Source organism: Canis aureus, chromosome 4, assembly GCF_053574225.1.
Source record: "Canis aureus isolate CA01 chromosome 4, VMU_Caureus_v.1.0, whole genome shotgun sequence".
Classification (NCBI taxonomy): Eukaryota; Metazoa; Chordata; class Mammalia; order Carnivora; family Canidae; genus Canis; species Canis aureus.
Genome location: NC_135614.1, coordinates 60,939,676 through 60,963,728, shown reverse-complemented (window position 1 = coordinate 60,963,728; position 24,053 = coordinate 60,939,676). Strand labels below are relative to the sequence as shown.

The 24,053-nt window shown below is 40.0% G+C and overlaps 1 protein-coding gene across 1 annotated transcript; it reads left to right on the top strand.

The window, feature by feature from the left end:
• The first annotated feature begins 1,399 nt into the window (after positions 1-1,399).
• SLC26A2 (solute carrier family 26 member 2) lies at positions 1,400-23,376 on the top strand. The gene is made up of 4 exons (XM_077895928.1): positions 1,400-1,584; positions 13,108-13,285; positions 13,905-14,641; positions 16,187-23,376. The coding sequence occupies exons 3-4, from the start codon at positions 13,934-13,936 to the stop codon at positions 17,705-17,707; spliced, it is 2,229 nt and encodes a 742-aa protein (XP_077752054.1). The 5' UTR covers positions 1,400-1,584; positions 13,108-13,285; positions 13,905-13,933; the 3' UTR covers positions 17,708-23,376.
• Positions 23,377-24,053: the final 677 nt, after the last annotated feature.

The following is a 24,053-nucleotide window of genomic DNA, read 5'->3' as shown; positions in this document are numbered from 1 at the left end:
AAAGTACTTTACATTCGTTGTTTTGCTTGACCCTCTCCAGGACTTGGAAGGAGGGGTACATGAGGTGTGAGTTGGGAGGCCGGGAGCAATCAACTAACTATATTGGAGACATGAGAACACTCATCATGTCTATTGACTTAACTCTGGTTACAAGGGACAGCAAGAGGAGTAGAATCCAGGTGTTCTGATTCCCAATACGGCTTGTGACTTCTGGAAGCTCTGGATCTGATGGTTGATGGAAACATGAGGATCATCTCTAGACAAGAAACGGAGTTCCTTAAAATTACTGTGACGAGGTTCACTGGAAAGGGAAAGAAAGGAAGTGAACCATTTTTCTTCTTTCGCAGCTGTTCTTGACCTTCCACTCAAGGCTAGTGGCACCCGCCCTCCCGCCCCGGAGGCTATCAACAAGAGGAAGAAAAGAATAAACACGAATTCGATATCAGAGAGCGCCCAGCTAGGGGGCAGATCATTAAAGCAGGATGACACCATAGGATGTGACTGGCAGGATACGTGGGCCTCCGGGGGGGGGGGGGGGGGGGGGCTCCAACTTTTAGCCCAGACCTGAGACAAGAAAGAAACCAGGCATTAAGCAGCAGTGTTCCGAGTCCCAAAAGAGAACGAGCTTGGCGGGCAAAGGAGGCCAGGATGCGTGGAGAGCAGAGAGGGAAAGACAGATCCTAGGAGGAGAAAGGTGCCAGGGCGGGCCCAGAGCATTCAGGGCCTCGAAAGAATAGGGAGGAATTTGATTTTGATCTACAAATGTCAAGAAAAGCCACTTGAGGATCTTAAAAGAGGTTGGAATCATATCTCATATTTATTCTTATATATATATATTTTTTATTCTTATATTTTTATTCACATCTGAAAAGGCAACTCCGGCTCTTGGGACCTTCAGTGGAGAGTGGGTTGCCCTGGGGGCAAAGCGCCTAACTTCCCATCCGCCCCTTCCCCCTCCTGGGCCTTCAGGCGCCGTCTGCAGAGCGGAGGCGGGAGGGAAGGGGGTCCCAAGGAGTCGGGGACCAGGACCTCGCCCCGCGCAAACGCACACCACTTAACAGCTCCAGACAGAGAGCTTCCGGGTCTCCGCCGACGGGTCTCTTTTCCTCCCCACGCGCCCAGAGTTAAGGTGCAGAGCGGGTGACACGTCCCCGCGAGCGCGAGCGCGAGCGCGGAGGAGGAATCTGCCTAAGATTCGGGGACTCGTGGCTCCGCGGCTCACGACAGCCAATGGGGAGGAGCAGAGCAGCCAGGGGGCGGTACCCCCGCGGGCCGGGCCGCGCCATTGGCTGGCGGCCGCGTCGCTCGCCCGCGGGGCCACGTGACCGCCACCTCCCGAGCGGTCGTCCGGGCTGGGTGTTCCGCGCCTCTCGGCCGGTGCGCCGGGCGCTCCCCGCGGTGCCGCCCGGCCGGGCCCCGCCTTCCTCGGGGCCGGGCGATGGGCGGGGAAGGGGACGGGCAGGTTAAAGCGAGGCCGGCCCGGCACCGGGCTACCGCTGCCCGCGCCGTCGTGTCCCCTCGCTCCCGCCACGGCGGAGGACGCGCCGCGGGGCCTCGTCGCGCCGGGAGGCCCAGGACCGACAGGTGAGAGGGGAGGGACAGTGCCGGCCCCGCGCCGGCAGCGGCGCCCCTGGGGGCATCCTGGCCCGCGTCCGAGGGCCGTGGCGGGAAGCGCGGGCGTCGCGGGTGGGCGTGCGTGGGGCTTGTACCCGCGGGCGGCGGGGGCGGCGGCGGAGGCGGCGGGGGCGGAGGCGGAGCCCGGGTCTCCCGCCGCCGCCTTCCCGCCGCGGCTCCCCGCTCCCCGGGCCTCTACCCCGCCCCCCGCCCCCCGCCCCGCGCCCCTCGCCCCCCGCGGATACCGGTGCTGTTCTTCTGCCGGAGTCTTCCGTCCAGCCGTCTTGAACCCAGATAACCGGGAGAAAGACCGAGGAGACTGGAGCCACCAGCTCCACCCAGCCTCCCACCTTTGGACAGATGGGGAGACTGAGAGGCTCGGACCCGCGAGAGGACTTCATTATCTTGGCTTTTAAAACCACATGCCTGGTTAGGTACAAACGGGGAACTGTACTTCTTGCAGTCTCGTGCAGGCCAAATTGGAATTCTTTCGCTGGGTAAGATGGAGAGACGCTGAAAGGACCCAGAGAAGGCCAGATCCTTGCCTGATGTTACACAGCAAGTCATTTGCCGAGATGGAACTTGCTCCCAGCTCCCCCAAACTCAGACTATCAGGCTGGGCCCCTTCCTTTGCACAGATTGGGGGACCACGTGAGTTAGAAGCATACAGGACTTAAAACTTTCTGGCACCCTAGTACCGTTTTTCCACCCCCACCCCTCCTTATCTCTAAGGACTTTTATGTAAAATCTGGAACTCATGTGAGATCCAGTATTGGCTTAAGCAGAAGTTCTTGTTTTTGAAAATCAGGCAAGATTGCTTCTCGGCCTTTTGCGTACGACCAAGTGAAAATCGAGTTAGAAATGGAGAGCCAATCCTGTTGGAAGAAATGAGCACATTTTTTTTTTCCTTTTAAGAATCTCAAAGGACAGACTTAGTAGCTTTCTTATTGAACAAATACTATATGCCAGACACTGCACTAAGTACTCATGTTAGTTTTATACAACCTGCAAGTCAGATAATATTATCCCCATTTTACAGGTGAGAAATTGATAGTGAGTAAAATGGGACTTTTATACCAATGCCATACAGCTGTTGGATAGTGTAGCTGGGATCTGAATAGAGATTTGTCTGATTCCAGTATATACCCAGTGATTCTCTTATGGACGTCACCTCACTGGCTCTGAGTCACCCAGGGTGCCCACTTGCATCTCATTCCTGAATTTGCCTGAGAATCTGAATTTTAACAGATCTCTGCATTTGAATATCATTGTACTATAATATGCTGCCTCCCAGGGGAAGGTCTAGAGTTAACATAGTTAGGGCTTTGGAGAGATTTAGACTAGATTTATGAGGGGTGAGCATTTTGAACATTGACATTACTTTTAGTGAGCGTAAATCCCCAAGCAGGTGCTTACCAAACTGTAATTTCTTGATGTAGCTTAGTTATGGTGTATGGAGGTGGAAAGACAGGGTTCACTCCTTTCTCTTTACTCCATAGCTGTTAACCTATCATCCATTCACTCAACAAATGTTTAAGCACTTATTAGGTGCTGTATATATGGTTCAAGGCACAGGAGATACAGCTGTGAACAAAACTGCAAGTTCCTGCCCCATGAGAGAGAAACTATAAATGAGTGAATGAATGAATATGAATGTATATAGTGCAAGACAGTGAGAAGGGCCATGGAGATAGATAGATAGAAGATAGATAGATAGATAGATAGATAGATAGATAGATAGATGATAGATAGATGTATATAGTGTGAGACAGTGAGAAGGGCCATGGAAAAAAATAAAGCTAAGTAAGGGGAGGTGGGGGATAGGAATGCAGGACAGAGATGGGCCCAGGAGGGAGGCATGGTTTTGGTAGTGGTGCTGTTTTATAAGTTGTGTCTGAGAAGGGACCAATTAGGACAGTATTTGAGCAGAAACCTAAAAGAAGCAAGAGGCAAAGCCATGAACCTAGCCCCGAGCAGCATTCCAGTTAGAGCCAGCAAAAGTAGATGGAGGGAGGAACCTGCTTGGCTTGTTTGACTCTTGGCTGGGATATGAATTTGAACCCAAAGTGTAGTTACAGAGGTAAATTTTACATTGTTCCTCCTGATAGAAAAGGTAAATGAAAATGTTACCAATGCATGTGTGTTCATATGAAAGATAAAAGTAATTTCACTCTTATTCCTTTACCACACCTGCTTCAATAACGTTGTGTAAACTGCTTCAGGCAGTTTGTTACCTTGACTTATTAAAATTAGTAAGATTCAGAAATGAGTTGAGCACTTGACCACGAAATATTGATTTGAGCTAGCTCTTAAAACTTCTTAGCAAAGAAACGAATTTAGGGGTGAGTGGTATTTTAGAAAGAGAGGGAGCCTTGGAAATTGGAAAATGAAGGTTGAGAATCTGGTCCTGCTAGTTGAGCAAGTGACTGAAGGAAAGGATTCATAATCTGTTCTCAGATTTATTCAGGAGGCAGTTGGGAAATGTATATAAAATCTTTTTGAAAGCAGTGAATTACTGTGAAGGAACTATTAAATAATTCGATTGTGGTTTTACATTGTTATTTTCCTCTTGGGTATTTTACTTTTCTGTCTTACATTGGGCTTTATACCAGAAATGATATGTCATAGTGCTTGTACTACTGTATAAGCCTTATGGTGGTTCTTCTTTTTGCATCACAGACATAAAAGAACATTGTTGATTATTTGTGATGACTGGAAAATAGATAGACTTTTTTGTCTTCATTCCAATTACTTGAAACTTCACCTGTTTGTCCATTTCAATAAATATAGGTATACCACCTACACACCAATAGAGGCATTGTGTCAGGTGTTGGGTTATGTAGGAACGAGGACGCCTTTAAATGTATACTCTAGTTTGAAAGACATGGAACCTTAAGTGCTAAAGGATTATATGGAATATGTCAGGGCAGCATAGCCACAGAAGTTTTAACCTCTTTGCCCTGTGGCATTTGAGGTGAACCTTAAAGGATTAGGAAAAGGACTAAGATCGATGGAGATAGAAGGGAAAGGCATTCCAGATGAACGAACAACATGAGCAAAGACCCAGAGAAACAAAGGATGTGTAATATTTTCGTGGATTGGTGACTAGAACAGTAGTGCATGAAAGGAAGCAAAAGAAAGGCAAGTTCAGCTCATTGATAGAAGCCTGTACTAAACTTTTTAGACTATATGCAGGAGGAGGTGGGGAGCCATTGCAGGTTTTGAAGGGTGTATCCAAATGGTTTGATCTCATGTTGTTATTGAATGCTTCTTTTGGAAAGAGGCAGCATAGCATGGTGGTTAAAAAACGTTGGTTCGGGGATCCCTGGGTGGCTCAGCAGTTTGGCACCTGCCTTTGGTCCAGGGCATGATTCTGGAGTCCCAGGATCGAGTTCCTCATTAGGTTCCCTGAATGGAGCCTGCTTCTCCCTCTGCCTATGTCTCTGCTTCTCTCTCTCTCTCTCTCTCTCTCATGTAAATAAATAAAATAAAGAAGTAAATAAGTAATAATAAGTAAATAATAAAAAATAATAAATAAAATATAAATAAAATAATAATAAATAAATAATAAATAAAAATAATAAAAATAAAAAATAAGTAAATAAGTAAGTAAATAAAATCTTAAAAAAAAAAGTTAGTTCCATTAAGTGTTTAAGGCTGAAATATGTCTGTAATTTTCAAGTTGTTGAACGGAAAAACCCCAAACAAGTACGTTTGGAGAGTGCAAAAGTGCAGATGTAGCAAAACATTAACAATTGGTGAATTGTTAAATTGTGTAATAGGTGAATTGTGAATATACCAGTGTTCCATGTATCATTCTTTTAACTTTTCTGAAGATTTGAAAAGTTTCAAAATAAGCAATCCAGAGACAGAGTAGGTGTGAATCAGACAGGCTTTGGTTCCAGTCACTATTCCAATGCTTATAAGCAGCACGGGTACTGGAAAATTATTTCCAAACTACACAGTCCACGCCAGTTACAGCCTAGTTTAGTTGAGATTTTTCCACTTAAGTGAAGAGAGTCTTTCGGCGGAGGACTTGTTCACGTTAATATTAGGTTAATGTTAAAACTTCAAGTTTTCCAAAAACTTTAGATCTAGGTTACTATATATAGTTGTTATTTATTTCCCCTTCTCTGCTTTTGGGTTATTCAATATTTTCTGTGATTTCATTTTATCTCCTATGTTGGTTTTTTAGCCATAACTCTGTGTTATTAAGGGAATTACACTAGAATTTATAGTAGGAATCCCTAATTTATCATAGCCTATCTTCAGTGATACTGTACCGTTTTGTGTCTAGCATAATACTGTACTTCTAATACTATGCTTCCTCTCCTCCTACTTTTGTTTACGTTAATATATATTAAACATAAAATTGGCCATATAACCATTTTATTTTTTTTTAATTTTATTTATTTTTTCATGAGAGATGCAGAGAGAGAGAGAGGCAGAGACATAGGCAGAGGGAGAAGCAGGCTCCATGGAGCCTGATGTAGGACTCGATCCCAGGACTCCAGGATCACGCTCTGAGCCAAAGGCAGATGCTTAACTGCCAAGCCACCCAGGTGTCCCATTTAACCATTTTAAATTTACAATTCAGTGCATCAAGTACAGTTCACAATGTTGTGTAACTATCTGCAGTCGATATTTTTAAAACTTAAAATAGAGACTGTAACTATTAAGCAAGAAATCATTCTATGTAGTTCCTGGTAATCTCTAATCTATTTTCTGTCTATAAATTTGCCTGTTGTAGATATTTCATGTAGGCGGAATCATATGGTGTTTGTCCTTTTGTGTCTGGTTTCTTTTGCTTAGCATAACAGGTTCAGAGTTCATCCATGATGTAGATGAGGAGTATCAGAACTACATTCATTTTTAGTGGCTAAACAATATGGTTGTACCAGTTGTATCTATCCACTCATCTGTGGGTGGATACTTAAGTTGTTTCTACCTTTTGGGTGTTGTGAGTAATGCTGTTATGAACAGTGGCATATAAGTATTTGTTTAAGTCCCAATTTTTAAATTTTTGGGGGAGGTGTTATATACCTGAGAGTGGAATTGTGTCCTACAGTAATTCTCTCTGTTTGAGGAATACCAGACTGTTTTCCACAGTGGTTGCACCATTGTACATTCCCACCAGCAGTGTATCAGTTATCTTTTCGAGAAACAAAAATCAGATTTTAAAAGTCAAAGGTAATTCTTTTTGGAGTTTTTTGTTAAAATAACTTTTTAAAAATAGAGAGTAGTTTGCCGATTAACAAAATATTTATTAAATGTCTTCTCTGTGTGCCAAGTTTTATGCTACAAATTATGAGAGTATGCAAAATGTGTGAAACATCTCCTTGAATGATTTTTAATCTAGTTGAGAAGGTAAAGCATATATTGAACATTTATTGAACATCTACACAATGGGAACTCAGAGAAAAATGAGATACCATTTATGTGCTAATGATCAAAATACTTTTCCTTTCTTCATTTATTTTTCCAGTTTTGGCTTCTCTCTTGTACTTGACACCTCCATTTCGAAGTGCTCAGTGAACATCCTCATTTGGACATAATAGAAATTTCAAACCTATGAAACCTAAAGTCAAGCTCTTTGTTGTCTCCTTTCTTTCCATTTCCTCTTCCATATTCCTGTACATAATTCTTCCTTTTGTGTGGTCCATCTCAGATTCATCTTAGATTTGTTCTTCTCCTTTACTGTCTCTTGTCTGGTTGTACACTGAAAAGTCAAACCTCTTCCATCCCTGCCCAGTCTGAGGGTTTTATCGATTATCTGTTAATAATTATTTTAACCCTTTGATTGTGGGTAAAACCTGGGTTTCTTATTTATTTTCATAGGAACTTACTGATCTATCATGTGCTAAGCATTGTTTTTGGCACTGGGGATACAGTATGTGTGAGAAAGACTGTAATAGTTTCTTTAATGTATAAATACATAATATAATTTCAGAAGTCACTGTGAAAGTATTATGAAGGAATAAAGCCAGGTAAGGGTTTAGAGAATGATGGGATGGAGTATTATTTTATTTGGAATGGCCAGGGAAGGTCTAAGGAGATGATACATCAGCTGAGACCCGAAGGATGAGAAACAGCCTCCAAAGACCTGGGGGTGATTGTTTCAGGCAAAGAGAACTTGAGCAAGTTCAAAGACCCTAAAAAAAGGAATCAACTTGGCATGTTCCAGGAAAAGCAAGAAAGCCAATAAGAAATGAGGTGGAGAGGTAGGCAGGGTTCAGATTTTGTAGGCTATTAGAGAGTAGCCCAGATAAGATGTGATGGTGGTGAAGAGTGAAAAGTGATTAGATTCCAGGTAGTTTGGGCAGTAGAGAAGAAGAAGAATATCTTATCTGAAGTAGAACAGACAAGACTTACTAATGGATTATATATAGGATAGGATTGATTAGTGGGGTAGGGAAAAGAAAGACTGACTTCTCGGTTTGGAATCTAGGTTCTTTTGTTTTTTAAGATTTTATTTATTCATGAGACACAGAGAAAGGCAGAGACACAGAAAGAGGGAGAAACAGGCTCTTCGTAGGGAGCCCAATATGGGACTCGATCCCCTGACCAGGATCAGGCTCTGAGCCAAAGGCAGACCGTCAACTGCTGAGCCATCCAGGCATCCCAGGGGTCTAGGTTCTGATGCATTGTGTCTAGCACATTGGTTAGCTTATAGTAGGTGCTTAGTAAATATAATATAGTGGAAGACCAGTACCCAGTCTCTAGGAGCTCACATAGAAAAGTTAACCAATCTAGCCATGGAAGACTTGTTGGCACTAATGAACATTTATGGAATAAGCAAGGGTTGCAAACTCATAGAACAAAGATAAGATGGGTCTGAATTTTCATCTGTTGGGGACCAGTCTTTCCTTTTCTTCCAGGAGTTCCTATGCTCTCAGTGTTTTCTTAATCTAGGTCAGGGGCCCGGAATAGTTTAGGCGCCAGCCATCCTGGCCTCAGGAACCTGTGAGTGGGATGGAGAGTGGAATGGAAGCTATGATCTTCCCTGGATTTGTCTGGCAACAAACAGTTAAGTTGGAGGATCAGATGGCACTGTGTGACTGGAGACTCTCCCTTAGTTGTACTTGCTTATGGTTTAGTTTTTTCTAAAACAATCTTAAGCCTATTTCTGTATTCATAAAAGGCAAAAAAAAGTAAAATATTAATTGCTTAGTAGGAAAATAATTAAAGAGTGTAACAGACCAGAAGATGTAGTAAGATAATACATAATCATTTATCAAATGAATAATATCTGAAACCTTCTCAGAAACCTTTAGGGATGCTGTACTGCCTGCAGATTAAAGTCTACCTTTTTAACCTGGCATATAGGACCCTTCAGAATCTCTCCCAGGTACCTTGGCAGCTCCTTCTTCTACCAGTTCCCCATGTACATCTGGTGCTTTAAACATTCTAATTTCTGATTCTTTTCTAACCTCAGAACTATCTCTGAGTTTTCTTCTCCCTTCTACATTTTCCAAGTCCTCTCCTTTCAATTCTGACCTAGAGTTTAGAGCCCAGGTAAGACATGAGACAGGTTCTTCCCTTGAAGCATTTCTAAACTAGTCCAGCTCTTGGAGATATCTCCCCTGTGTAGATGCTGTGATCATAGTAGTCGGCAATTTCAGTTTTATGTAGCAGTAAGTTGTGGCACGCACATACAGGTCAAACAAAGCGTTAACTACGGAACCATAATGTTTCAGAGGTAGACTCTACTTTTGTCCTCTGAAAACAATTGTCCCCTGAAAAGGCATTTCGGTTTCACAAATTGCAAAACTGCTATATAAGCACCATTAGTTAAAATGATATGCTATAATTACCAAAAGTAGACATTGTTTTGCTTATAACCAAATCTTCAAAAAAAAGTTGGCTGACCACTCTTGGGCATATATGGAAGAGATGCAACCTCTTGGGGCGTCTGGGTGGCTCAGTGGTTGAGCGTCTGCCTTTGGCTAAGGTCGTGATCCTGAAGTCCTGGGATCGAATTCTGCATCGGGCTCTCCTCAGGGAGCCTGCCTCTCCCTCTGCCTATGTCTCTGATGAATAGGTAGATAAAATCTTAAAAAAAAAAAAAAGAGGAAGAAGAAGAAGAGATGCAACTTCTCTTCTAGTCCAGTGCTCTAGCTTCTCATTCACATGGGAATGATGCCAGTGCTGCTGGTTACTCATATGGATCGGTCCACTTTCTAGATAGTCAAAGAAGAAAGGACAGAATATCTTTCCTTTTTGTGCTGCTTGACCTACTGTTGTACTTTATGTATGAATATGTAAATGTATTTTTCAAATGTTATGTTTTTTTCTGCAAAGTAATGTGGAAAGTCCAAGTGTCTTCCCCTTGAGCCTTTCCTTTTCTCACTCTCGGTTATCAGTGTTAATAAAGGGAGAAACTACCCTAGACAATCAATACAGTAGAATTGCCTTTATTGAACTTCATGGGATGAATAGTTTGTATTTCAGTCTCCTTAAAATGGATGTCTGGATGTAGGCTTTATTCCAAGAATAAACACTGTCATCTCTTAATTTTCATGAAATAATTGATGAATACTGTAATTAAAAGCAGTAACTGGTTTGGGAAGTAAGAGGATTTTTGTGCAGAAAGGAATATTTGGAAAATATGTTCTGAAGTAGATATTTCCACTTGAAAATAAATACTGCTTTGCATCCTACTTTTTCTGTATTTGAGTTATTTGCTTAGCAGATGTTGTAGTTCCTACTTTAGAAAGCACATACCTGGACATTTTGGGGGATACAAAGATGAATGAGAGTGGAGCTTGCTCTCAAAGAAATTCGTTATTATGAAGGTCATACCTACAATTTAGTTTAAGGCACTTTTAAGTGTAGTTTTATGTTGCTTTGGGTTTTAAGATATGTGTGAAAAAGAAATATAGTGTTGAGAATTTTAGAAGGTGAATAGGACAGATAAAGGAGACTAGATGACTTTTGGGTTCAGACTGATGGCTGTGTCAGTTCTACTTCTAGGATTGTTTGTGGATGAATACCTAAATTTTTGAAAGCTTGAAGTAGAAAAGGACCATGGCCAAGAGTATAGCAAATGGAGAGGGCACAAGTTTATGGTTGTCAGTGTAAGTTTATGGTAGCAGGGAGGTAATAGTGAGATGTGAAGGATAGCTGAATTCTAAAGTGTTTGGAAGTATCTGAAGTTAGAGAAAGCTAATTAGATAGGTGATAGGAATAGTGCCATGCTCTAACAGAGCTATGCTTAGAGTCCTAAAATCTGGATTTTATTACTTGGCTCAGTCACTTACAAGCTAAATAAATTACTATATTGAGCAAGTCCTTTCACTTTAATAATCTGTTTTTAAAGTGGGTTTCTTAGGATACCTAAGTGGCACAGTTGGTTAAGTGTCTGATTCTTAAGACAGAGAATGATTTCGGCTCAGGTCATGATCTCAGGGTCGTGAGATCTAGCCCAGTGTCAGGCTCCACACTGGGTGTGGAACCTGCTTTAAGATTCTCTCTTTCTCTCTCTGCCTCTACCCCTGCCCCCAGCTCTCTCAGATAAGGAAGGAAGGAAGGAAGGAAGGAAGGAAGGAAGAAAGGAAGGAAGGAAGGTTGGTTGAGTTTCTTATAGATAGCATATAGCTGAATCTTATTTTTTTAATCTAATCTGACATTTGCTACCTTTTAATTGACATGTTTAGACCATTCAATTGATGTAATTATTTTTATGTTTGTTTTAAATTTTACTGTCTTGCAAGCTGTTTTCAATGTGTTCCATTGACTTTTGGTCCCTTTTTTCCTTTCTTTGCTTTCTTTGGATTGAGAATTTTTTATGATCCCACTGTATCTCTACAATTGACTTACTATTTATACCTTTAAAAAATTAGTGATTACTCTTGGATTTATAATATACATCTTTACATTTTTTAAAGATTTTATTTACAATCTTAAATTTTATTTATTCATTCATGAGAGACACACAGAGAGAGGCAGAAACATAGGCAGAGGGAGAAGTAGGCTCCCTGCAGGAGCCTGATGTGGGATTCAATCTCAGGACCCTGGGATCACGACCTGAGCTAAAGGTGATGCTCAACCACTGAGCCACCCAGGTGCCCCTACAATATACATCTTTAATCAGAGCCTGCCTTCAAATAATAATCTATCACTTCACATCTAGTTTAAGACCTTACAATTCCCAATTCCTCCACCCACTTTTTGTGCTATTTTTATATATTTTATTTTGCTTATGCTATAAACAAAATACATTCCTATTTTTGCTTAGATGTTTATCTTTTAAAGCAATTAAATATATTTTAAATTAAAAAATGAATTGTATGTAATTTCCATGTTTTCCATTCCTGGACTTTATTTCTTTGTTGTGTATTGTGTAGACATAGTTTCTGATATATATGTATCTATGTGTATATATATGTCCTTTGTATATATGTATATATAGTAGTGATGGTCTACTAGAAATTCTCTTAGTGTTTGTCTGAGAAAGTTTTTATTTCTCCTTTATCTCCTTCAAAGATATTTTCTATGGGTAAAGAATTCTGGGTTGACAGTTATTTTTCTGTGATAAAGGTATTACTCTGTTATCTTCTGATGTTTCAAATAAGTCTGCTATAATTTTTGTCTTTATTCCTGTGTGTTTTGTTTGTTTGTTTTTTAAAGATTTTATTTACTTATTTGAGAGAGAGAGTGAGCACAAGTCGGGGCATGGGGGCAGAGGGAGAAACAAGCTCCCAGCTGAGCAGGGAGCCCCACATGGCGCTCAATCCTAAGACCCTGGGATCATCATCTGAGCTGAAGGCAGATGCTTAACTGACTGAACTACTACCTAGGTGCCCTGTTTAATGTGTGTGTCCGAGCCAAAGGCAGACAACCACTGAGCCACCCAGGTGCCCCTTAATGTGTGTTTTTAATTTGGTTGTCATCAGGATGTTATCTTTGTCTTCAGGATTTTATTTTCATTTTCCATAGCTTGAATATATGTGTAGGTGTGGGGTTTTGTTTGGTTTTCGTTTCTATATTTTTGTTTTTTGGTATTCTCTGAGATTCTTGGATCTATAGTTTGGTGTCTGTGTTTAATTTTGAAAAATTCTTGGCTACTATGTCTTCAAATATTTTTTCTGACCACTGTTTGTCCTTTCCTTTTGGGATTCCAATTAAACATAAGTTAGATTGTTTAATATGTCCATAGCTCTTGAATGTTCTCTTACATTGTTGTCATTGATTTTTTTTAATTTTGTGTTTCTCTTTCTTTTTCAGTTTGGGTAATTTCTATTGACCTGTCCTCAATTTCATGGATTCTTTCTATGGCTCTGTTAAGCATGTTGATGATCCTGTCAGAGGCATTCATTCTTCATCTGTTACTGTCTTTTTCACTTTTAGTATTTCAATTCAATTCTTTCTTACAGTTTCCATCACTGTTAGACTTTCTAGCATTAATTTTTATCTTTTTCTGTCCCAGATAGCAGCCATGTAGGGCAAGATTTGGATTTTGTTTTTTTCTTATGCCTCTTTTGCATATCTTAGGTTTGGAAAAGCCTTTTGACCCAGGAATCACTAAAAGCTGTTCCAAAATAGAAGGACATAAGAAATGTATTCAAACTAGCTTGGCCTGAGTAGGAAGTAAGAAGAGAGTTATAGACGAGTTGCATTGAGGAATGAAGAGTTGCTCTGTGTAGCCACAAATTTGATTGACTTGTTCAGGGTAAGTGGTCATCTAAATCTGTTCTTTTCTTCTTTATGTACTTAATAAGACCATCAAGTAACATTACTTTACTCTTATTAAAATTAATGTGGGTTAATTTTACAGTAAAGGGTGTATTTTTCTATCAATTCCAAAATAGGAAATTTTCTGAGTCTTCCATCTAATATATCTTATCTGTATTTGGCTAAAGTCATAAAGTTGTGTGTTAATTTATTCTTCGATTCATTCAAATATTTTGTAAGCCTCCTATCTCAGAGTCGTTATACATTTGTTGGTGATTACAACGATGAACAAGATATCCTTTCCTCTAGGAGCTGGAGAGACTCTTACTTAACTAACACAAGATGGAGAAAAATTCTTCATGGTTTATACTTTTGGGAAATCCTATACCCAGTGACTTATTTGCTTTGACTGGCTAATTATGGTTTGTTGGTTTTGTTTTGTTTTGTTTTTTTGGTTTTGTTTTCCCATCAAGACATATGAGGGTCAAATAAAGAAAGTAAATATGAGATAACTACCTCCAAACTGAACTCCTCTTAATTCTCATGAATGACTAATAGAACCGTTAAAATGTGTGAACACTGAGAATTACTTGGTTAATTCTGGTGTTTTTTTTCAGGGTAGAGGCTGAAGTGTCTATCTCCAGAAATGTCTTTGGAAAGTAAACAACAACATGATCTGTCACTCAAGAATTCAGTTGAAGGAAATGACCAACACAGTCCTCTGTCTAATATGCATGCAGAGCTTGGAAAGCAATCAAGTACTGACTTCAAGCAATTTGAAGCCAATGATCAATGCACACTTTATCGTAGGATCCATATGGAGCCTCGAGAGAAATCAAGTACTAACTTCAAGCAATTTGTCATTAGAAAACTGCAGAAGAGTTGCCAGTGCAGTCCAGCCAAAGCCAAAAATATGATTTTTGATTTCCTTCCTGTTTTGCGATGGCTCCCAAAATATGATCTGAAGAAAAACATTTTAGGGGATGTGATGTCTGGTTTGATTGTGGGCATCTTATTAGTGCCCCAGTCCATTGCTTATTCCCTCTTGGCTGGCCAAGAACCTATCTATGGTCTGTACACATCATTTTTTGCCAGCATCATTTATTTCCTGTTGGGTACCTCCCGTCACATTTCTGTGGGCATTTTTGGAATATTGTGCCTTATGATTGGTGAGGTAGTTGACCGAGAACTACACAAAGCTGGCTATGACACTGCCGATAATGCGCCTTCTGATTTAGGACTGGTGTTGAATGGGAGCACATTATTAAACCAGACATCAGACTGGATATGTGACAGAAGTTGCTATGCAATTGCAGTTGGCAGCACTGTGACCTTTATGGCTGGAGTTTATCAGGTAAGAAACGAACAAGTGGTTATTGCTAGCAAAAGAAATCACTGTAAAAAAAAAAATCACTGTACATGAAATCTCAGGTCTGCAAGGGATGTCTGAGATCATAATAATCAAAGCTATCATTTACTGACTGTTTAGGATATATGAAGGATAGAGCCAAAATTCTAACCCTGATTTGGCTTTACAGGTAAGATAAGGCTGCTTCTCTTTTCTCAACTTTAGGCTACCTCTTAGCCAATCAATTTCAGTCAGCCAGATTGTAATTATTTGCTTGTAAAAATGTTGACCAGAAAGGGACCTTAGATCATTTAGTACAACTCCTTAATCTTATATGCTGAGAAACATTGGGTTTGCTTGAGTTTATTTGTGGTTGGTTATTGGCAGAGTCAGCATTAACAAGCAGGAGAAGGGTAACAGGATAAAGGATGGCAAAGGGAGGAGTGGAGGAGGTCTCAAACTATAGGTGTCTCCCCTCCATACTTCACCCCGCCTCCTGCCTGCCTTTAGGTTTGTTGCTCTAGTGAGTGACCCTCGCCAAAGAGAGCAATTTTCTTGGACTTCTGGGGAACAAGTTGAGAACCACAATTTCATATTAATCAGCCAAAAGAAAGGATTAGAAAATGAGATTCTCTTCGAGTCTCTCATAGAATCCACTAACCCGCCATTATTATCATGCCCCTGTCTTTGGCATCCAGGAGTCATTGCCAGCATTAAACCTCTTCTCTGTTCCAATATGGGCATTTGGTTCCAATATGGGCAGAGGAAGAGTAGCTCACTTTATATGGTGCCTGGTGAAGAGGAAAAGGAGAAGTGGGGGATGTGCAGAAGACTGGTGTTCTGCAGGATCTCTTGTTCTTTTTTTATTAGTATGTCTCATCAAGAATGAGGAAGGGCTCAGCAGAGTTCTGAGGAATCATTGGAAAAAGGAAAAAATAAAAAAAAGTTCTCTTTGAGGATACAGAATTAGTATGGGAAGTAGTTTGGCATAATAAGCACATATACCCTGAATGAGAAGAGTTTCTCTGCGTGAGGCTAAAGAAGTGTGTTCTATAATAATTTTAAATGTGATTCTTTGATATGAATCCAGTTCTGTTTATCAGTTAAAACTTCACTTTATTATAGTAATGATTTGTAATTTAATGAAAATACATGGTTTTTTAATTAGGAGAATTTTTCCAATTTGAGTTTCTATAATTTCTTGTGGGTCTTTAAGAATTCTTTTCTTTTCAAAAAGGTCTGAACTTTATCCACATTTAAGAAAGATTGTATAAGACAGTAGGAATCCTAACTACTTGTCTTATCCAGGCGGAGTAATAGTGTGACTTTGGGCTAGTTGCTTAGCCCTCTGAGTGTCAGTGAAATGAGCCCTCCCTTTGTAAAATGAGAGCCCTCTTTGTAAAACTGATGTACAATTGTGTTTTTTCTACCTCCGACATTTTGCGATGCTCTGATGGTATGCCTCCACACAAAGCAATGCCAGGGTATTTATTAGAGTGTTTGGAAGCTCTTTTCCATTTATATTTAACACTTGTATATCCTTCTTTCCAGGTAGCGATGGGCTTCTTTCAAGTGGGCTTTGTTTCTGTCTACCTCTCAGATGCCTTGCTGAGTGGATTTGTCACTGGTGCCTCCTTCACTATTCTTACATCTCAGGCCAAGTATCTCCTTGGGCTCAGCCTTCCTCGGAGTAATGGTGTGGGCTCGCTCATCACTACGTGGATACATATCTTCAAAAACATCCATAAGACCAATATCTGTGATCTCATCACCAGCCTTTTGTGCCTTTTGGTTCTTTTGCCAACCAAAGAACTCAATGAGCACTTCAAGTCCAAGCTTAAGGCACCAATTCCTACTGAACTCATTGTTGTTGTGGCAGCCACATTAGCCTCTCATTTTGGAAAACTAAATGAGAAATATAATACCAGTATTGCTGGGTCTATTCCCACAGGGTTTATGCCACCCACAGCACCGGACTGGAACCTAATACCTAGTTTGGCCGTAGATGCAATAGCTATTTCAATCATTGGTTTTGCTATTACTGTATCACTTTCTGAGATGTTTGCCAAAAAACATGGCTACTCAGTCAAAGCTAATCAGGAAATGTATGCCATTGGCTTTTGCAATATCATCCCTTCCTTCTTCCACTGCTTTACTACTAGTGCAGCTCTTGCAAAGACCTTGGTTAAAGAATCAACAGGCTGCCAAACTCAGCTTTCTGGTGTGATAACAGCCTTGGTTCTTCTGTTGGTCCTCCTAGTAATAGCTCCTTTATTCTATTCCCTTCAGAAAAGTGTCCTTGGTGTAATCACCATTGTAAATCTCCGGGGAGCCCTACGTAAGTTTAAGGATCTGCCCAAAATGTGGAAGGTTAGCAGAATGGATACGGTTATCTGGTTTGTTACCATGCTGTCCTCTGCACTGATAAGTACTGAAATAGGCCTGCTTATTGGGGTTTGTTTTTCTATGTTTTGTGTCATTCTCCGTACTCAGAAGCCAAAGACTTCATTGCTTGGTTTGGTGGAAGAGTCTGAAATCTTTGAATCCATGTCTGCTTACAAGAATCTGCAGACTAAGCCGGGAATCAAGATATTCCGTTTTGTAGCCCCTCTCTACTACATAAACAAAGAATGTTTTAAATCTGCTTTATACAAAAAAACACTCAACCCAGTCTTAGTAAAGGCAGCTCAGAAGAAGGCCGCAAAGAGAAAGATCACAAAGGAAACAGTGATTCTCAGTGGAGTCCAGGATGAAGTTTCAGTGCAACTTTCCCATGATCCCTTGGAGCTTCAAACCATAGTGATTGACTGCAGTGCAATACAGTTTTTAGATACAGCGGGGATTCATACGCTGAAAGAGGTTCGTAGAGATTATGAAGCCATCGGCATCCAGGTTCTGCTGGCTCAGTGCAATCCCTCTGTGAGGGATTCCCTGGCACGTGGAGAGTATTGCAAAAAGGAAGAAGAAAACCTTCTCTTTTATAGTGTGTATGAAGCAATGGCCTTTGCAGAAGAATCTCAGAATCAGAAAGGAGTGTGTATTCCCAATGGTCTAAGCCTTTCCAGTGATTGACTGAGAAAGTAGATGGAAAGAAGAATGATGTCTAGCCAATAGCTTAAGATTTGAAGTATGTAATATTTTCTGGTTCCACAGTGGAAAATGTTGTACTTGAAAATTTAACCTATGGAGAGATATTATTCCTTTGAAGTTGATGGCCTTTGTAGAGACACAAATGCAGTAGAGCTTATAGTTAGGCAGAATCAAAAAGAAGACAATTTTGTGGTTTTAGGCCTTTTTGCAGATATGAGGTATTCTTGAAATTAAATAAATACCTATTGAATTGAACTGTAAAGTAGGCTTCAAACTCAATTACCATGCTGTTTTAGAAGATAAAGCATTTGGACTCTTCCTTCTCCTGGAGGTAAAGTTGACATTGACGTGAGAAGTGCTAGAGGCTACTTGATGTGACTCTTAGGAGAGAATAGAAAGGAGGCAGGGAAATAGTGTTGTACCTGCTCTGATACCAGCAGGTCAGGGGACTTCTGTGGCAAAAGGTTTGTTCTTACTTGTACTTCTCCGGGCCCAGTCTTTGCTCCCCTATGGCAGAAGGATCTCTGGCTTTTAGTAGGAGAGCACCATTCCTTTCCTAGGGCTAGGAACTCCACAGGCATAGTCTTATTAGGAATTTGATGGCTGGGTGGGCTGATAGGTGAAATCCTATCAGCCAGCCTCATGTTACTTAGAACATTCTTTGTAATACATTTGATGTTTTTATTCATGCCTCTTTATTTAGAGTAAGTAAGCAAAGAGCTCTTCTTCATAATCGGCCAAATACTAGGACACCTCCATGTCTTTCCTGTGATCTCAGTCTGTCCCTGTCACTGAGTATTTCTCTACTCTTCTCTACTATTACCTCTGTTGTAGCTTTCGTTCATTTAGTGTTTCCCACAGAATCTGTCTTATACTGCTACACATTACCTGCTACAAGATTGCTCGGTAAAGGGCAGAATGCTGACTACACAATTCTAGACAGCATTTTAAATGAGCTTGAGGCTACTGTAAGGATGGATTGAAAAAAAGAGATGATTGACGGTTTCCCTTAAGAATTTGTTTACTGGGCAGCCCCGGTGGCGCAGCGGTTTGGCGCCACCTGCAGCCCGGGGTGTGATCCTGGAGACCCTGGATCGAGTCCCATGTCAGGCTCCCCGCGTGGAGCCTGCTTCTCCCTCTGCCTGTGTCTCTGCCTCTCTGTCTCTATGAGTAAATAAATAAAAATCTTAAAAAAATAAAAAACTAAAAAAAAAAAAAAAGAATTTGTTTACTTAGCAGTGAATTTTTTTTCCTTTCCATGGCATTTTAGCAAGGGTCCACTGGGGATTGACAGTCTTTCTCAAATAGAAGCTACTATTCATCTTTACTCAGTTCCTTTTGAAAAGCAAGAATGTCCCACATTAAAAGCTTATTCTGTATGTGGACCTTGATAGTCAAGGAAAAAAAAAAAGTTTTCCAAAGTTAGGACTAGGAGAATAATTTTTCAAGATTGAAACATTGCATCCCTGGGTGGCGCAGCGGTTTGGCGCCTGCCTTTGGCCCAGGGCGCGATCCCGGAGACCCAGGATCGAGTCCCACATCGGGCTCCTGGTGCATGGAGCCTGCTTCTCCCTCTGCCTGTGTCTCTGCCTCTCTCTCTCTATCATAAATAAATAAAAAATTTCAAGATTGAAACATTTACCCACACTATTTAAAGCAAGCAAAATAATAATTACAGAAATGTGAATAATTTTTTAACTTGTTACTACATTCTAAACAACTTAAATATTTATGAGAAGCAAGCCGTATCTGTTGGGCATCTATTGGAGTTGGACACTTTTAAATATATTTAACTTTCTTTTTGGTTCCAAAACCTTCAAGTGTTGCTTTTCTACTGATAGAACTCTGTCCATCTGTTTACATGGAAAATGCCTTTCTATTAAAACAAAGCAGTTGCTCAATAGAAAAGCTGGATTTCTGTCTTGAAGGTGATTGACTTCATGATTAAGTATAATAGTACTAAATTTTGACATCCTTTTAGAATTTAAATCTAGAATTTCAGAAATATTAGCTGCTGTTTGTATTTGTGGGTTTTTTTCCTTTTGTTTTTAGCCACTATTTGCCCTTTCTATCCAATTTTAGGAATAGTAATAGTACAATTATAGTGTCTTGGTTAGTTATTTTTAATCCCTCTTATCCACCCCCTCACTCTCCAGGTTTGAATCCAGATGTCGAATGCCATGTGAGAAAGTAAATGAGTACATATTAAAGATGACCCTATAATTTAGCAAACACTAGCACAGAAAAAATAAAAAAAGGATCCAAAAAATTTAGAAAATGCCTTAGAATGGAGTAACAGGATCTTTTACCTGACATTTCTGTCCATATATGGATATTAACAATTCTGGAGTTTTATGCAATTAAGCAAATTCTTGAATTATGTTCTGGTTTGTTCCTCTTCTACCCAGACAAACATACAGGAGATTCTGCTTTTGGCAGCCACTTGTAAAAACATTTAAGATTCACAGAAATTTATATCTCACTTCTCTGCTCAGGTTGCGGTCCACCTTTTGTGACACGTTGTTGGTTGCTAGTATTTAAAGAAATCAACCTAAAGCCAAAATCTAACTCACCAACAAAACTATTTTCATTTTCTTTCTTGCTCAAGGCTTGGACTTTAGTTCAAAAGCTGATACTTTACACACTTTATTGATACAAAAATATCTTGCTTATGCTACACTTTAGAGTCTAAAGCATTTTCTCATTGCTTATTGACATGTATAAAATTCTAAATATCTTAAAATAGTCATTTAATTGAAACATAGTGTATATATTCTTGATGGTTAAAAACTTAGAGCCAGAGACAGAGTATGCTAATGTGCAGAGTAAGGATAACATTCAAGAGAAGTGAAAGGAATATACTGTTGAAAACAACTCTTGGGGATGCCTGGGTGGCTCAGGGCATGATTCCCGGGTCCCGGCATAGAGTCCCACATTGGGCTTCCTGCACGGAGCCTTCTTTTCTCTCTCTGCCTTTCTCTCTGTGTCTCTCATGAATAAATAAATAAAATGTTTTAAAAGAAAAAAACCTCTTTGACCAAAAGAGGGCTAAAGGAGAGGACTAAGTTGAACAGGATACAATCCCTTTTTAGCCCCATGTAGCAGTAGGGAGATCAGAAATAGGAGCCACACCTTAGTTTGACAGCAGGGTCAGAACTGGTTTTGGTTTCTAGAAAGGGAGGGTGGATTCACCAAAGATGAAAGAGCTGAGGAGCATGTGGAACCCCAGAGTTGGGGCAAAGGCCCGGTTGACCTAATCTGGAGCATAGACTGAGTGACTGTAGCCTCTGATGGTGGTAAAAGGGACAAATGTCTAGTTGACAATTATTATTTTTTTTTTTTTAGTGGAACCAAAGGAAAATCTGAATAGTCCAACTTAGCTTTGAAACAGTAGTAGTCATTGAAGCCAGAATTTGTTGGTAAATTTACAGTATGATAAATGGTGATCTTTAAACATGTATCAAGATGTTAGATGAGTTCATTAGACTATTCTAATGCTAATGAACATGTTTTAACAGGAACAGTTATTCTCTGCAGGTGTATACTTAAATAGTTTGTCACTGAAGAACAAACACATTGTCTGGGTGTTAGCCCTGATCTTATAAAAATGAGAAAAAGGCAGTGAATTTCTTGGGAACTAAAATTGAGTCTAGAAGTTACAATGATCAATTTCAGCTCTATGGTCTTTGTTACTGTTCTTAATGAATTGTTTTCCTCTATATATTGCTATAGATGAGCTATAGGATCTTTTTTGCACCAGTGTAGATAATACCTCACTACTTACTGAGGACCCATGCAGGGGTCTAGAGTCCTGGGCCAGGTGCTGGGACTATGGTACCAAATCTAGTAGATGGGCCATATGGTAACTCTCCTAGGTAACACCGGGGCACTTGGAGGAGCTTTCTGGAGGAGCCAAGCTGAGCCTGGACCGAGGTCTGAACAGGAGACAGGCAACTGAGGCAAACAAGGAGGCATGGATGCCCCTGATCTATTTAGGGAATGATTCTACAGTGAGATCGCAAAAACCCAGTCAACAGAGTTTAGGCTTTTTGCTTAGTTTTTCTGTTCTTTGATGTTTTTCTTTTCTCCCCCTGTTTTCTTTATCTATTCTAGTGATGCCTTAATTTGAAGCTGGGTTTAAAAAACTGGAAGGAGGAGGAAATTAGATCTAGGAACCTTTTCAGTTTTGAACTAACTTGGCTTTTTCCCCCTTTTGTATTAAGATTTTATTAGATAATCAAGATTGGAATCATCAAGTGTTAATACAAAAATGAAAAATAGAATGGGGGTCTCCTGGGTAGCTTAGTCAAGTGTCTGCCTTCGGCTCAGGTCATGATCTCAGGGTCCTGGGATCAATTCCCCTGTCAGGCTCCCTGCTCAAGGGGAAGCCAGCTTCTCCCTCTGCCCCTCCCCCTGCTTGTGCTCGCTCTTTGAAATAAAATCTTAAAAAAAGAAAAAGAAAAATATAATGAAACAGGCCAAAATAATAAATCTACTGCTTTGTTATCATAGCCTACTATTAAAGTAAAATATTATTGAAATACTGTAAGTTAAAGGTACATTTTAGTTGTGTGTGTGTGCTGTTTGTTTTTTTTTTTTTAACATTAGTAACTCTAGGGAAGGAGAATTTAGATGTGGGAGTAGGGGAAGATTTATTTTTATAAGGTCATTTTTATCCTGACAAGGACTATTGTTTTTAAAAGTGTTTTGCACCTATTTTTTAAGTAAACGTGTTAAATACAGTTAGGAAAGTTAAATAAGCAATATACTAACTAGTGGATTTTTTTGGTGTGTATTCTATTTTTCTCTTAGTGATATAAAAGAAGGAGGAGAATTGTGAAAACTAGAATAATGAAGGACACTAAATGCCCTTATTTGAGATACCATGTTTGCAAGTCTACACTGGAACCTTGTACCTTTCTTGGACTTGAATTATGGCTCTGAAAAAGGCCAAATAATTATAATCTTATTTTGAAATACCAATGACAGAATTTCTAACTGAAGGTTTTTTAGTTGGCAGATAGATAAGCAGCCTTAGCCAGAAGAGATTTTTAACGGCAGCTTTAATAAACTTACTTTAGGGAAGTTCTCTCCCCCTCTTTCCCATCCCCTAACCCTAAAATAATAAGAAACCGGGAATCAAAAAGCTCATGTCTTTTTCATTCAAATCAGGTGGGAAATTACTATTTAAGTTCTGATGCTACTATGATTTCTCAAAAATTGGTGGGAACAAATCAATTTATATGAAATGCTACCCTTTTTGTCTCTGCAATTTTATATACAAAACAAGACATTATCAGGTGACAGGTGAAAGAACATAAAGTCTCAGTTCTGTGTACTCAGTATACTGCCCGTTTTTTCAATTATTCACAGCTAATGACTTTTAGGAACATATTTTATACCACATATATCTTTTTTAATTAAAGCAAGTGCCTTGATGCCATTCCATATAAATCAGGCTTAACCCTTTATGGGATGAGGATGAGTTGATGGATTGCAGCTTGTTGCAGGAGAGGGGGGAGTTGGTTAATAAGCAGGTCTTTTTCTTCTGGAAGGATATGTTTGTGTTGTTTATTATGTAAGATCCAACATGTGTTGAGATCTAGAGGTGTCATTTTAATTTCTGCTAATAAATTGTTATGCTAATAAAATATTGCTCTGTGTCGAAATTATTTAAGTGCAACTAAGAAACACATTCAGGTCACCAGTAAGCTTTGAAATACCATCTCTTTATATTTGCAGAGTGATTCAGTTATTAATTTTTCCCAACTCTAACAAGAGGATCTGTCCTTCTAGAAAGACATAATGCACAAAGACACACATTTCTTTCCTTTTTGCTTTGTGGTTCTGAGTAAATACATTAACCCTTTGGGGACTCATCAGTGAAGAGGGGAGGAGCTTTAGATTGAGGACCTTTCCAGTTCTCATGTTGCATGACTACTATTCTATACCATGTTGGAATCAGAAAACCCCAAACTGTCTAATGATTTACTACTCCTAACTCTGAGTTTTGATAAGTGAATTTTGAGCCACTTTTCCCCCCATGAATAGGTTGAGGCTACCTACCTGATAGAATGAAGGAGTTGGACTGAATGGTCTTCTAAGGGCCTTTCCAATTTTACCATCCTATATATTCCCCCTGTGTGCATGCGGCACCTGGGATCCAGAGCTTTGTGATGTGCCTCACAGTCTCTGGCATCTCTCCAGCTACCTTGGAAGGCTCTGCTTCCCCACCTGTCCTTTCAGTGCTTGTGTCTTTGGCCTCTTTTCTCCTCAGCATCATTGCTTAAGTTTTGAATTTTCAGATCTGATTGAGACTGATGAAAGT

Bases quoted from the DNA above. Each gene is read 5' to 3' on its own strand.
- SLC26A2 (XM_077895928.1), top strand. From the start codon at position 13,934: ATGTCTTTGGAAAGTAAACAACAACATGATCTGTCACTCAAGAATTCA. The intron at 14,642-16,186 runs GTAAGAAACGAA...CCTTCTTTCCAG, and splicing joins TTATGGCTGGAGTTTATCAG to GTAGCGATGGGCTTCTTTCA.